The sequence below is a fragment of the Tribolium castaneum genome, chromosome 4 (assembly GCF_031307605.1).
Source record: "Tribolium castaneum strain GA2 chromosome 4, icTriCast1.1, whole genome shotgun sequence".
NCBI lineage: Eukaryota > Metazoa > Arthropoda > Insecta > Coleoptera > Tenebrionidae > Tribolium > Tribolium castaneum.
In genome coordinates this window covers 12,413,298-12,427,361 of record NC_087397.1, presented here as the reverse complement: position 1 = coordinate 12,427,361, position 14,064 = coordinate 12,413,298, and the positions used below count along the sequence as shown (strand labels likewise).

General features: G+C 33.3%; 1 protein-coding gene across 1 annotated transcript in view; it reads left to right on the top strand.

The window, feature by feature from the left end:
• The first annotated feature begins 525 nt into the window (after positions 1-525).
• The window catches only part of P5CS (Delta[1]-pyrroline-5-carboxylate synthase), a 29,377-nt gene continuing 15,838 nt past the window's right edge, over positions 526-14,064 (top strand). Inside the window, exons 1-4 of the mRNA XM_015982468.2 lie at positions 526-776; positions 3,353-3,520; positions 6,690-6,833; positions 11,527-12,184. Of these exons, the coding sequence (XP_015837954.1) occupies positions 615-776; positions 3,353-3,520; positions 6,690-6,833; positions 11,527-12,184 (1,132 nt within the window). The 5' untranslated portion in view covers positions 526-614. The remainder of the gene's footprint in view (positions 777-3,352; positions 3,521-6,689; positions 6,834-11,526; positions 12,185-14,064) is intronic.

The window sequence follows — 14,064 nt, the reverse complement described above, 5'->3', positions numbered from 1 at the left end:
TGTGCTTCAGATAATCGCGATTATTAAAAATATTCCCGACTGTTTACAAAACAAACCAGAAAATTTATTTATAATTTGTTTTGCTCACAAGCGTTTGGTCAAATTTCAGGACCTGGAAAAAGAGTGCAGATAACAGGGTGCGACTTGGGACAAATTATTAAAAGTTTTATGGTTTGCCTATAAATCACCTCAAAAGTTGGTTTACCAAATTTTTTATCAATGCTTGTGTGAGCTGATGCTGAGCCCCAGTTCGCAGTTCATTCATAGCAAATTAGGGTAAATATATCATGAGACTGGTTTTTGATGTAGAATGTCACCAGCGTCTCGGCAAACAAATCCCTGTTTCTGTTTAATCATCCAGGTGGAGCTCGTTTGCACTCCCGCCGTGGAATCGCTTAATCTATTATTAATCCAAAACGAGGCACTCCATACAGTTAAACACGATATAAACCCTGATAAACTTATTTGTGTACATAAACGATTCAAGCCGTCGTCACGTGGAGCATTATCGACGATGAGCATAGTCCGAATTGTATCAGGGTTATCCTAATCAGCGGATTCCCTTCGACGAAATAAGAAGACATCGATCAGTTGTCGGCTGAATTTCACGCGAAATGTTTAGTGCTAATTTAATTAAAAGCGGCCGTTTTGTGGCTTTCAACGGAGTCGGTTTCTTTAAGATTCCGGGACAGATTGCGGCCAAAAGACCCGACGCTTTAACACCTGTCAGGACCGCAGCCACAACGCCCGGCCTTTGGCTGCCCAAGCTCTCACAGGTATTACACATATTTATTCCGAAACGATCAAAATTCTTGTCAAGACGGCTAGTCCCTTTGACCTCTTAAAATCGTTAAAGCGACTTCTGCTGACTGCTTCTACTCGAAGTTTTCGCACTTTTGAGAACTATTTTCCGCCCGAAAACTGTCTAATGAGGTGGTGCATTATAGCATTTCTATTTCTTTTTTTAAGATATCGTCAGTCGATTCAAATGCTTTTCAAAGTCATTTAATTTCATTGGAATACTTTTGAAAAATCGTCGCTCGTATCTCTAATTATCGATGGAGAAATGATCGAAATTTTAACCTTTTAACCGTGACATCGATGAAAATTTGGGTGATGTTCACAAGGTTTGGCCATGATAGAGTAAACAAGGAAATTGAGTGTTTGAAGTGTTTAATTTTATTACAAATATTATTGATTTTCTTTAATCTTATCTTCGGACGACTTTGCAATTGATAGGAGTACCTATAGAGAAATTATTGCTTCATCCTTGACGTGAACTGGAATGAACAAGAAAGCAGAACAATATTTTTATGTAAAATCAATTAAAAAAGTAACTGAAAAAAAATATTGTTTAGTCCTTGATGCGATCTGAAATGAATGAAAAAGTGTATAGAAAATGATATTTTGCTTCCTAATTAGGGTGCCAAGTATGTCATTCCTTTCTAAGAAATTTTTGCCCATTTTACCTCCAGTGGAGGAAAACATTGTAGCAACGTTTTCTTTGTACACCATTAAATTTTTATTATGATTACCCCAAACCGCAAGAACTCTTCAAGCTAAATTCAACAAAATATTGTCACCCTTGTCAACATCTTATTGTGAAGGTTATTATTATTGTTATTTATTGAAATTAAACACCCTTACCTATTGTAAAACATTATGGTGTACAAAGAAAACCTTGCTACAATATTTAACCGCTTTGCACCTTCAGATTAGGGAGTAAAATGTCGTTTTCTATAAGATGAGGCAAAAAAACCATATATATTTCACGGGAGCAAAGTGAATTTTCGCCCTTGTGCAATTACATTCCTCTGCTTAGCGTCGCGCTGCAAACTTTGCCCCCGGGAGGAAATTGTACACTTTGCTCCCTTGATATACAAATAACTGTTTTTTAGTAAAAAAATAACTGACGTCAAAGTAATAAATAATTCAAAAGTTCTTTGATGATTTTTAAAAGTGTATCAAATTGCTTGACGTTTGACCTATTTTATTAAAAATATGTCAACTAAATTAATTGCGCCGAGATAGAAATAATCAAATTTTACTATTATCTACTATTTTAGGCAATTTTCTTACGTTTATCAGAGTTTTAGAAAATACAACATAATAATTGAGTAATAGATATATTTATGACGAAAACAGAATTTACTCACTTTCTTTATTTTTTACATTTACTACGAGCAGAATAAATAACAAATTAAAACTCCAGATATTTATAAAATTCAAAACATAAACAGCTTCAATCTTTTTGCAACATAACTAACCAATAGTTATTTTATTTACCAATGGAGGACAGACATGTCTTCTCTCTCAAAGACGAATTAGGTAATTAGGTAAAGATCTAAGGGAGAGAAATATTCGTTTTCTATTTTTCAAATATTCCATGAAAATTATTACGTAATTTCCTCCCAACGAAGGAAAATGAAGGAGAATAACGAATAACACTCTCCTGTCTTTTGAGGAAATATCGTACTGTCACGATCAAAAAGAATGTCACTCCTAAAACCGCAGCAACAAATGATTATGAAATGATAAGGTTAATGTGTACCTACGTTTGTCTAGTTTATAAATTAGCTGGATATTATGTAAACTAGCTGTACAGTTTGTGAAATAACCTGTTTATTGAAATTTGTGACCTAAAAGATTTTAGTCGAACTTTTGCTATTCGGTCCGGTTGGTAGGGGTGTCATTCTTTTTGATCGTGATTGTACTTCTATGGGATATTTGGACGGTGTTGAGGCCGTCGAAAAAATAAATACTTTTTGTTTTTGTGATCTTTTTTGGGCCACGGTTCCAACAATTAGGTCAAATGATTAACACCTATTTGTTAGAAGTTGTTGATTTGAACTTTAAAACTTCGATAAATTTGTAATGATTTAAATATGCTCACATTTTTCGAACGTAATAACAACAATCCGTTCGATAACAAATTCTAAACAAATGTTTTAAAAAATGAACTTTGTAAACAAATGTCAAGGAAGTCGATTTCCAACTTGATTGATAAGAAGGTCGCCGACTATCATCAGGAGACAATAAAGTAGCATATTTACATATTTAAATGCAACTACACGTGGTTTGGAAAAATGTTAATTTGCATTTTGATGGCAAATCTGTCGAAAATAGCCACGAAAATCGGTTTATTAAAAGTTGAAGGAAAATTTTCGTCGAAAGTGCTTAGTCAGTCTCCTTTTCACGATCAATTCCCGTGAACAGCACCTGTAGATCCACCCAGACACAAGGTTACGAATTGCAAATCTCCATTATTGCAATTTCCACATGTTCTCTTCGCTTATTCAGTCATTTGCAAGCACAAAGCACAATGTCTAACACGATTTTTAAACCTTTGCAGGTCGTCAACGAGAAACGAGCTTTTCAAGAGAAAAAGCAGTCGACTTTCACCGATCGAAGCCAACTAAAATATGCCAGAAGACTAGTGGTGAAATTAGGAAGTGCTGTGATTACTCGAGAAGATGAACACGGACTAGCTTTGGGACGGCTCGCTTCAATTGTAGAACAGGTAAGACTCGTAATTTATTACGAATGAGTGCGTTTTATGGGTCGAGAATCTAATCTAGAACGCCTCTTTGCTGGGAATTTCCAGCAATCTTTTTAACTAGATTTATAGGGAAGAAAGGAAATTCGGGGAAAAAATTAATTTGTGGCGGCTTAATTAAATCATTCGGTGAACGTCCAAAATTAAAATGCGATCTTATTGCTGCAACAACACAAGTGCTTTATTGTTGAAAATTGAAACTTTTTCGTTTACACCGTCCTGAAACAGGGCTGCAACACCAATCGTAAACTACCTAATTAGCCCATAAAAAGCGTAAAACGCTGTGTAGAAACTGCACCTTTTAATGAAACATTCTTGTTTAACTTTTCGTGGCAATAATTCTAGTTTAGTGTCACTTTGTAATTAAATACATCTTCTATTTATTTTTAGATAAACGTGCGATGTCTTGTAGCAGGTGTACAAGCTTCAGCAGGAGTGCTTCCCATCAAATAATCTACTTTGTTTTAAATTACCTACTTTTTTCAGAAATTTGTCACGAGAATAATGCTAGTCATATCGTAAAACCCGACACTCGATTTGTACAAAATAAGACGAAAATAAACTCTTATCCATTATTTACAACTTTGTCTTAAAAATCGTGTATTATTCGAGTTTGCAAATCTCTTCATAAATATTTACTAGAACACGAATCTATAAATAAATTAAGAGAACACATTTTTGCAACGTGATTTTTCTATTAAGATAAACAGACAAAACAAATTGCAACCACGTGTACCTTTTTACAATCTATAATCACTAATCACTGATAACAAGTAGAATTTATTGATAGTAGGTAAAAATAATTTTCAATTCTAAAGCTCCAATCAATACGTGAGCTCCGTGTGGGCAAATTAACTCACACTGGAAGTTTATGCCCACGCAATACCGAAACTTTTTATTGACAACTTGACTAGCTCATTTTTGAAACAAAAATTTTGCGCATTATTGTCAAGTCAATATTTTCCAGGGAGTTGAGAACGGCCTCTGAAACACATCAAAGAGTTTAATGAAAATTCTGAAGTTAAACATCAAAAAATGATGCTGCGATGCGTAATTTTAATTACGAAATGCCTTTTTTGTGCTGCCGATGAGATCGATATTTCGCGAAGTAATCACGGAACCAGTTTATTCTATTTCCAGTAAAATAGTTAACAAACGATTCCATTCGGATTTTAATATCCTCTTGAATATTCAATAACTAGTGACGATTTTACGGCCGGATAATTGACAAAAATTAGAGAAATGAAGCGATGTTCTTGGCATTTGTAGAGGCCAGGAAAACTCAAACATTTCTAAAGGGAAAGGAAAAGAGTTAATGCTTTCTTGCCCCTTTAAAGGAGGGTTTAATTTTTTTAAAGAGATTGGAATCGTATCTACCAAAAACCCTAAAAATTTCTCGATAATCTTTGCCTCGTCAAAATGTGGGTTTCTTGACCTAAAATTACGTACTAAACACGATAGTATCGTTTGACCGTCTGTTTGAAGTTCTTTTTCGAAAAAAAAAAACAAAAAATAGTTATTCCAATATATATACAGGGTGTCTCAGTTAAGAGTTTCGAGCCTCATATCTCATTTGTCAATAGATTTTTATGAAATTTAAAATGCAGAAATTTTAGAAGATAACGATTAAAATCCAATTAATGCAATAACTCAAGTCTTAAAAACGTAATTTTTACATGCCTTTTTAAAATGTTAAGCCTTTTAAGACCTATATTAAAAAAATTATCGTCAGTGAAAAATGCTGTCAGAAAAAACTCGTTTGTGGAAGACGTCTGTTTCGCGAGAAAAATGAGAAACAAACTGTTAAACTTGGGTAAAGATGCAAAAGCGTAGATCTCTATGAGACAAATGAGCAATACCATTGAATTTTGGTCAGTCCTACTCGCAGAAACGTAACTGTCACGCAAGGGACATTTCACAATTATCTCTCACCCATAAAAAGTTAAAAAACAATATTTTTGACTTACCTTTGGTACAGGATGCTTTAATTCTTTTAAAAAAGACCAAAAGACTGAACAACAACTGAAAAATTCTAGACATTTGAACATTCTGGACTTTGGAAATGTTTCGTACACTGCTGATTGGATTCTCTTCAAAAGCTTGAATTACAGCACCAACTATTGCTTCGTTTACAGTGATGTGTTTTGTTCTCACTCGAATTAGTTCAGGTACGCTTCCTGTGTCTTCAAATTATTGACGATTCTTTGAAGTTTAAATTTCATAAATAACATTTCACAAAAAGTCCAACGACACGCTCCATAGGCGAATATTGATTCTTTTTTCAACAACACAGAAATTTCAGGCATTGTTGTTGGTTTTTAAAGTAATTTCACCAAATTAAAACAATTTTACTTTTCTGACAGTGCGCACACTTTTGACAGTTTTTTTCAATGGTACACAAAATGCCGCATAAAAATGCTTCATCAATTGTTTCAAAAGGTGACTGCCCAAATTACTAGCAAAATTTTGACTGAGTTTTTAACAACAAAATTTATTTTTTTTCTTGGATCAGCCGAGCGATTTGGTTAATTTTTTGTCTGGCCATTTATTTTTCGGGGTTTAATAATCCAACGGTAATTTGGTTTAATTTTAAATAAATGAAATGTGTTTCAAAATTTCATTTTTTAACTTGAGGTCATTTTTTTGGCCCTAATTGAAAGACCACCTCTCAAAATATGTGTATTCTAAATTGCATAACAATCCGTCGACAAATAACTGAGATACTAAGCTCAAAAGTCTTAGCTGAGACAGCCATATTCGTATGACAGAAAAATCTTATTAACCAATAAAATAACTACGTTAAGTGATCTACACTTGCTTCTCAACAACGTACCACTGAGTTGGTGCGCCAGTTTTTGAGCACCCTGTATATTTTCGAGAAGGATATGTATTTTCTTGTATGGAGGCAAATTCGAGTGTTTTTTGCTGTGGGAAGTATCCGCCACAATTTTCGCTCAGTTCGCTCACATTGTTGGCATTTCCTCGCCAAGTCGTTGAATTAGAGTAAAAATCACTAATGACACGGGTCTCGTATAACAGCGCGGCTTTTCAGTTGTCGGTGGAAAGCCAGCGAGCGGCTATTCGTTTTATAATTGAGACGTCACATTCAGTCTTTCCTTTTTTTATTTTGCAGGTTGCAGAATGCCAGAACGAGGGCAGAGAGTGCATTATGGTGACAAGCGGTGCTGTGGCCTTTGGAAAACAGAAATTGACCCAGGAATTGCTCATGTCTCTGTCGATGAGGGAAACCCTCTCACCTACGGATCACACAAGAGAGGTATGTATAATCCTATTCATTTCGTACTCGACGGACGTCTCTTTAAATACCCCAGAGGATCGGTTTTACGGCGCCTATCGATTGCAAGGCACGCGATGTGCTCGCACTCTTTTTTGCGTTGGAGGATTTTATTGTCCTCTGGAATTGTTTTACAATAGCTCCGCTAGGATTTGCCCGGGAAAAAATTCGATTGCGAAGGACTTTTGCAAATTCCGAGATGGCGTACGCGATATTAGCACGAGCGCAACCTGTGGAATACCCAGCCGGAATTTCACATTGATTTTTAGCACATTTTTCATGAATATTTCGCTTTTTAAAAGTTTCGCCAAATAAATTTATTTTTGGTACACGCTCCCTGAAATGGTTACTTTGAGAACTGCTTTGACTCCGCAAAATGTCATTTTAAAGGACAAGTACGTAAAGTCGTCATAGCAACATTTTGCGGACTCTATTTTATTTGACTTTATTTATTATTTGACAAAACAATAATTTTTTTTCAATAAATTTGTCGTTGCTGTGACTATCGGTCGACTGCAGTTGTGATGAGGGTGAATTGGAAATGTAAAGAATTTTACAATTTTGTTGTTTTAGAAAGTTGGTATCAAAAAAGTTTGTGTGCAAGTTTTAGCGGACTCATCTCATTAATCTGATTCGTCCGCTAAAACTCTATTTTGCAGACTTGTTACATAAATAACTATTTTTTAATATATTTAAACTAAATGAGAAGGTTATAAGTCGATAGTCATACATGTAGGTATGTATTTAATCTTGAAGACTTCCTTTCACCATACATACCATATATATTATACATACCATATACCGGGTGCTCAAAAACCGGCGCACCATCTCAATGGAGTGTGGTAAAGAATTGCTTACATATAAAGGTAAAAATAGTAAAAAAATTCTTTGCAATAAAGTTATTGATAAATAACGATTTTTAAATAAATGATATGTGGCAACGTTGTCTTAACAGTCGTGATCGCAATAGAATTTTATCAACAATAAAAATAAATTATTTTTGAAACGGTTTCCTAGGAAATAATTTCCAGCGTTGACACATCTACAAACTGTGATTTTTTGATGAATTTTAATTTTTTTAAATTAAAAAATCTGCTAAAGTCTGATGGGAAATTTAAAAATAGTTATTCATCGTTGTGTTAGGGAACGATTACTCAGTGTGAAACATAGTAACATTAAAAAATAATGAAAACTGAAGAAGTTTCTAACTCCAGATTTTTTAAAATATGACTTTAGGAATTTTTTCAAGATTTTTCCTGTGATCTACACATGCTTCTCAACAACGTACCACTGAATTGGTGCGCCAGTTTTTGAGCATCCTGTATATATTTATTTATTTATTTATTTTATATACTTTATATATTTTTATATACTTTTACTTTATATTTATATATTCTATATATTTTAGCTGTGCTAATACTACTTACGGGCATATCAGTGGCGTACGCATTATATCTAACATAACTTTAAAAATTTTTATTTCGAAAACGGTGAAACAAGAAATTTTTTACAATTTTTCCCAGCATGTACTCATTTGATACTACCTTGGGTAGATGTTTGTCAGTCTTTCTAAGAATCACACTGTATTTAAACTAGTTTTGTTTTAAACGTTGATATATATCTACAGGCTGATGTTGAATGAAAATGTTTGTAAAATAGCAGCACGTTTGGTTATACCGGAAGTCGTATCAACTTGCTTATTTTAAATGAGAAAATATGTTTTTACTGCGTTTTTGATTTCTCGAGGTAGTTCAAGGGGATTTTCATCAGCTTTTCTTATACCTAAATTTAACCGTTGCCGAAATATTAAGATTTTTTGAAATTTTTTACATCCAAAATCAGTAATTCTACCATTCTTAGAGTTTTATTAGAAATCGTATTTAGACAATCAAAAAAGAAAAATGGGAAAAATGTTACAAACTCCAAAATCTTAATAACGTTACTGTTGGACAACTTCAATAAGATATAGGTCAATTTTTTTAAATTGAATGCCGAAGTGAATTACAAATGTCCCAATTACGATTCGAAACAGCTTAATAACTTGTTTATTATTAGAGGTATTAACTTTTTCTTTTTCCTAGATTATGGCTTTATTTCGACTGCATATTTTTTAAATACTGCTTGTCTACAGGTTGTCCCAGTATTAAAAAAACACTAAAGTTATGTTTATTCAAATGGAACGCCCTAAATTGTGTTGTATTTTTAACGCAGCTTTTAATGCTGATAATTTTGATGTAAACTTGTATTGGTCAATTTTACTTAGTTTTTAAAATAATTCTATTTTTTGACAAAAACACGTTTTATTTAAAAATTTATTACATAAAAACGAAGATTCGTAGAAAAGTAAGACTTTTACCACTTTAAAGGGGAGAGTTCAAACTTAAATCCTTTATCAATTGATTGGCGCATTGTGATTAGAAACAAAAAAAAAGTTAAATGGAACACCCTATTTTTTGTTCTTGCTTCTTAAAGATTATAAAATTGTCTATCTAAAAACACAAAGTTTCAAATGCATAAAGTTTGATTAACTAAAGAGATATTTCACTTTAAAAGTTAATTTCAGTAACAAAGCACACTATTCATGAGCATTGTTTGTTACGATAGTAAACCACTGTAACCATGGAAACTCCACCACAGACCATTTATTGGAGTTTATACGGGCATTTAAAAATTTGCTATAAATATTAAAATTTTAGTTTTTCCAGTGTGTAATAATAATAAACAATGAGCGGATTTTTAAGTACCAATGGTTAGTCGTGCCGTATTCCGTGCGGAGTTTGCCGTCAATATTAAACTGGCCAATTGCTTCGGAGTATTATCATTATCATCACAGTTTGTTCGTCTTACATTAAAAGTGCCAAGCAAATAATAATACTAATATCAATTTAAAATAAAGCAAAAGGTAATACCAAAAGTTATATTACAATTAGTGCTCTTATGCATGTCTTAAGGGTAACACCGTGAACGGCTTAAACCTATTAAGAATTTGCTCAATGGTAATAAATGACGAATAATGGCCTAAATGGTCTAAGGGTAATGTTAACTTATTATTATCTGAAAGTTTTTCTTTTCGACTGCTGAAACAATAGTTAATAATTGTTTTAATGTTTAAAGTTAAATGTCTTTCGAGTAATTAGCAAAAAAACCTTAACTGTTAATGTTTTCAGAGACACAGTTTAAAGGTCTTTTGATGCAAAAAATTATCCAAAAATAAGAAATTGAGTGTGATTGCAGTAAGCTAAAAATAACATATGCTTTAAGTTTGAACTTTCTTCCTTAAAGTGGTGAAAGTTCTACTGTTCTAAGATTCTTAGTTTTTATGTAATAATTTTTTTAGTAAAACGTGTTTTCGTTAAAAAATCAATTTATTAAAAAAAAAGCAAAATCGAACAATAACACTTTAGCTTACAAACATCACTGTTCAAAGCTACCTCTAAAAATGCAAAAAATATAGTTCCATTTAAAAAAACATAAGTTTCCGTTGTAGTTAATTCCGGAAACACTCTGTATGGTTGAAAATAATTTTAGGTGAGTCAGGGGTTTAGTATGTACAATGGCGAGCAAAAAATTTCGGACACTTTTATCATTTCATTGTCAAAGGGAATAGGGAATTACACACGATTATGTCAGTGAAATGTCGAAGGTGCGCAAAATTTTTGCTCACTATTGTACCACTTTTGAAAAAAATAATAATTTTCTAACATTTAAAAGGTCAATAACTGACTTTTTTACGTCAGTGTATCTGTAATGATTTACAAATTATATTGGATTTCTTTAACATTGCTGGAAATTCCTTGCTAACCACAGATATTTTTATACAGTTTGACAAGGAATAATCTTTCATTGAATAAACGATAAGTTCTGTTCAAAATTTTCAACAATATATTTTTCAAAATTTATCCCCAGGATAAAGTTATTCGACGATTGTGTAAAATCCACCCTAAATCAAATAAAAATTGTAGGATTTTATTTAAAAATTTTGAGTTATGGGTGACTGACGTTCTGCAAACTTAATCTTAAAAATTTGGGTTTGGTAACTTTTTTTAGAAATTAAAAAACACCAAAGAAAAGATCTAAACCTTCTCTTTTAAATAAGGCAAAAAGGATATCCAAATTTTCAAAGGCGCCAAAGATCAATTTTTGAATTCAAAGACGCAGATCCAAAAATTTTCAAAAAAACAAAAATAATTCGAAAACGGCTAAAAGGTATAGGAAATGTCAAAAAAAATATTTTTAAATAACTTGGGCTATCCAAAAATGCAGTAAAAATATGGTTTTCCATTTCAATAAAAAAGTTAATAACGACTCCCGGTATAACCGGAAGTTCCGCTAGGTTGAAAATGTTTTCATTGATAAGGGTTATTTACAAATTTTCAAATGACTGTGATTATTAGAACTCCTAATACTTCTAATGTAGGCTTTAGACAAAGCAACCTGTATTTTATTGAACAAAAATGCAAAAAATCTAAAAAAATTTCAAGTGTACCTTTGTAATTTTTTTTTATGAAATTTTATTTATTGAAAAATAGTATCTAAAGTTTCGAGCAGTCCGATCTTTAAAAACATCTGTAGTCGAAACGGTGGCTCCGACCGCCTCCGGGTTTTCCCCGTCCGAGAGGAAATTAAACGCAGATTCTGCTGATATTTTCAGTTTGTAAGAAAAATGTGTTTTTAGGATGCTGGCACCCTTCTGGAGCCGCGTGCTGCAGCCGCCGTGGGCCAATCAGGCCTTATGTCCCTTTACGACGCCATGTTCGCCCAATACGGCGTGAAAATCGCCCAAGTATTAGTAACAAAACCCGACTTTTACAACGAGGAGACGCGTCGTAACCTCTTCAGCACCCTGTCGGAGCTGATCAGCTTGAACATCGTGCCCATCATCAACACCAACGATGCCGTTTCGCCGCCTCCACAAGTCGACGAGCCGATCGGAGGCAAAGGCGGCAAAAAGGGGATCAGCATCAAGGATAACGACAGTTTGGCGGCGATGCTTGCCGCCGAAGTCCAGTCAGATCTCCTCATTTTGATGTCGGATGTGGACGGAATCTACAACAAGCCGCCATGGGAGGAGGGAGCCAGATTCCTCCACACTTTCACGTCGGATCTCAGACATACTATTGAATTCGGACAAAAGTCGAAGGTTGGGACCGGAGGAATGGACTCGAAGGTGAATGCCGCCACGTGGGCGCTGGATCGAGGCGTTTCGGTGGTTATCTGCAACGGGATGCAGGAAAAAGCCATCAAGACCATCTTGTCGGGGAGGAAAGTTGGCACTTTCTTCACCGATTCCAGCGTCGGGGGGTCTCTGCCCACGGAAATCGTCGCCGAAAATGGTAATTCTATTTAAACGTTTTCTCGATTGTATTTCAGAAATGGTAATCTTTTCATTATACGTGCGGTATATACAGGATGACCCAAGGGTGTATAATCGGTTTATAACTTTTTTACTATATGAAATATTACCATGCGGTTTCCACTATCCGATAGATAGACAAACTAAAAGTATTTTTATTGTGCACAGAGTGTTGTATACAGGATGGTGAACCAAAGTTACATTTTTTTAAATGGAACACCTATATATTTCTGCATAATTGGATTCAGCACAAAAAATAATGTAACTTTATGTAAAGTATTATGGGTCTATCTTTTTTAGTTTCGGAATTATTCAACTTTTTGAAATTTTTTGAAAAGTCACTGCAAAGTCACCTAAATATTTTTCAAAAAATTTGCAACAAAAAAGCTCAAAATACCCTGTAGTTTTGGCAATAGTCAACTGTTACTTGAAACACGCAAATAATGTACAGGGTGTGCCAAAACGCAAAAAGTTGAATAACTCATTTTTTCCAAATGAAACACTATGCATATCTTTACACGTATCAATAGCATTTTTTATAAGCTTTCTAATGATATGCAGTTTGTATAGCAAATTTGAAATATTTTTTTTAATTTTTTGATTTATTTTATTATTAATCCTTGATAAGCAAAATTCGTTTATGTATCAAGTAATAATTAGATTACTGATGTAATTAGTCACATTAGTACATATCAAAAAATAAATTAAAGTATTGTTTTGAAAAATCTCGAAAAATATTTTAAATTTGCTATGCAAACCTTATACCGTCAGAAAGCTTATCAAAAATGCTATCGATACATGTAAAAAACTACAGGATGTTCCATTTAAAAAAAATTGTTATTCAACTTTCTGTATTTTGGCACACTCTGTATATTAGCTGCGAACTTTAGCTAAAAGTCGTCTATTTGCTAAAACTACAAGTTATTCTGAATTTTTCTGTTGCAAATTTACCGGAAAATATTCATAGGCGACTTTGCAGTGATTTTTCAAAAATTGTCCTTTTTTATAACAAAGAGTTGAAAAGTTTTAAAACGAAAAAAGATAGACCTATAATAGCTTATATAAAGTTACATTGTTTTTTTACGTAGACTCCAACTTTGCAAAATATATAGGGTGTTCCATTTAAAAAAATAAAACTTTTGGTTTACCACTCTGTATACAACACCCTGTGCATAATAAAAATATTTTTAGTTTGTGGATTTTACGTCGATCTATCGGATAGTAAAAACGGCATGGCAATATTTCAAACAATAAAAAAGTTATAGGCCGGTTACACATTTCTGGGTCACTCTGTATGAAGTCTTAATATTGAAGCTCGAAGCGAAGGTATAAAATAACGCACAAATAATATACAAAACTTTTTGGTCGAAGATCGGTCTTCGATTAATTCAAGTTTCGATTTTCAACACATGACGGATCTATGCGTTTACTATTTTCACCACGAGATACGAAGTATACAATGTGTTCGAAAATGGTTGTTCATCAAGTCACCTAAGAAATTTGAACGTAATGTACCGCTTAATTGAAATTGTGAATGCTGTCAAAGTGACAAATCAGTCAAAATAATGGAATCCAAAAACGAAAAAATACACAACAATAATTACGGAAATATAAAACACAAATCAAGACACATCTACACTTGACACAACTTTGCCGAAAAATGCAAAATAATGAGTAGAAAGCTAATTCAAAGATTTGACAGAAATGACAGAAATGACGGAATCTACAATAGTCATTTGGATGAAGCGGAACATTGATTTTGATTTCCATAGTCGACTTGATGAACAATCATTTTTGAACACATTGTAGATAAATGAGAGCGTTAATGAACTTTGTTTATCATAAAGTATTTTCTTTTTC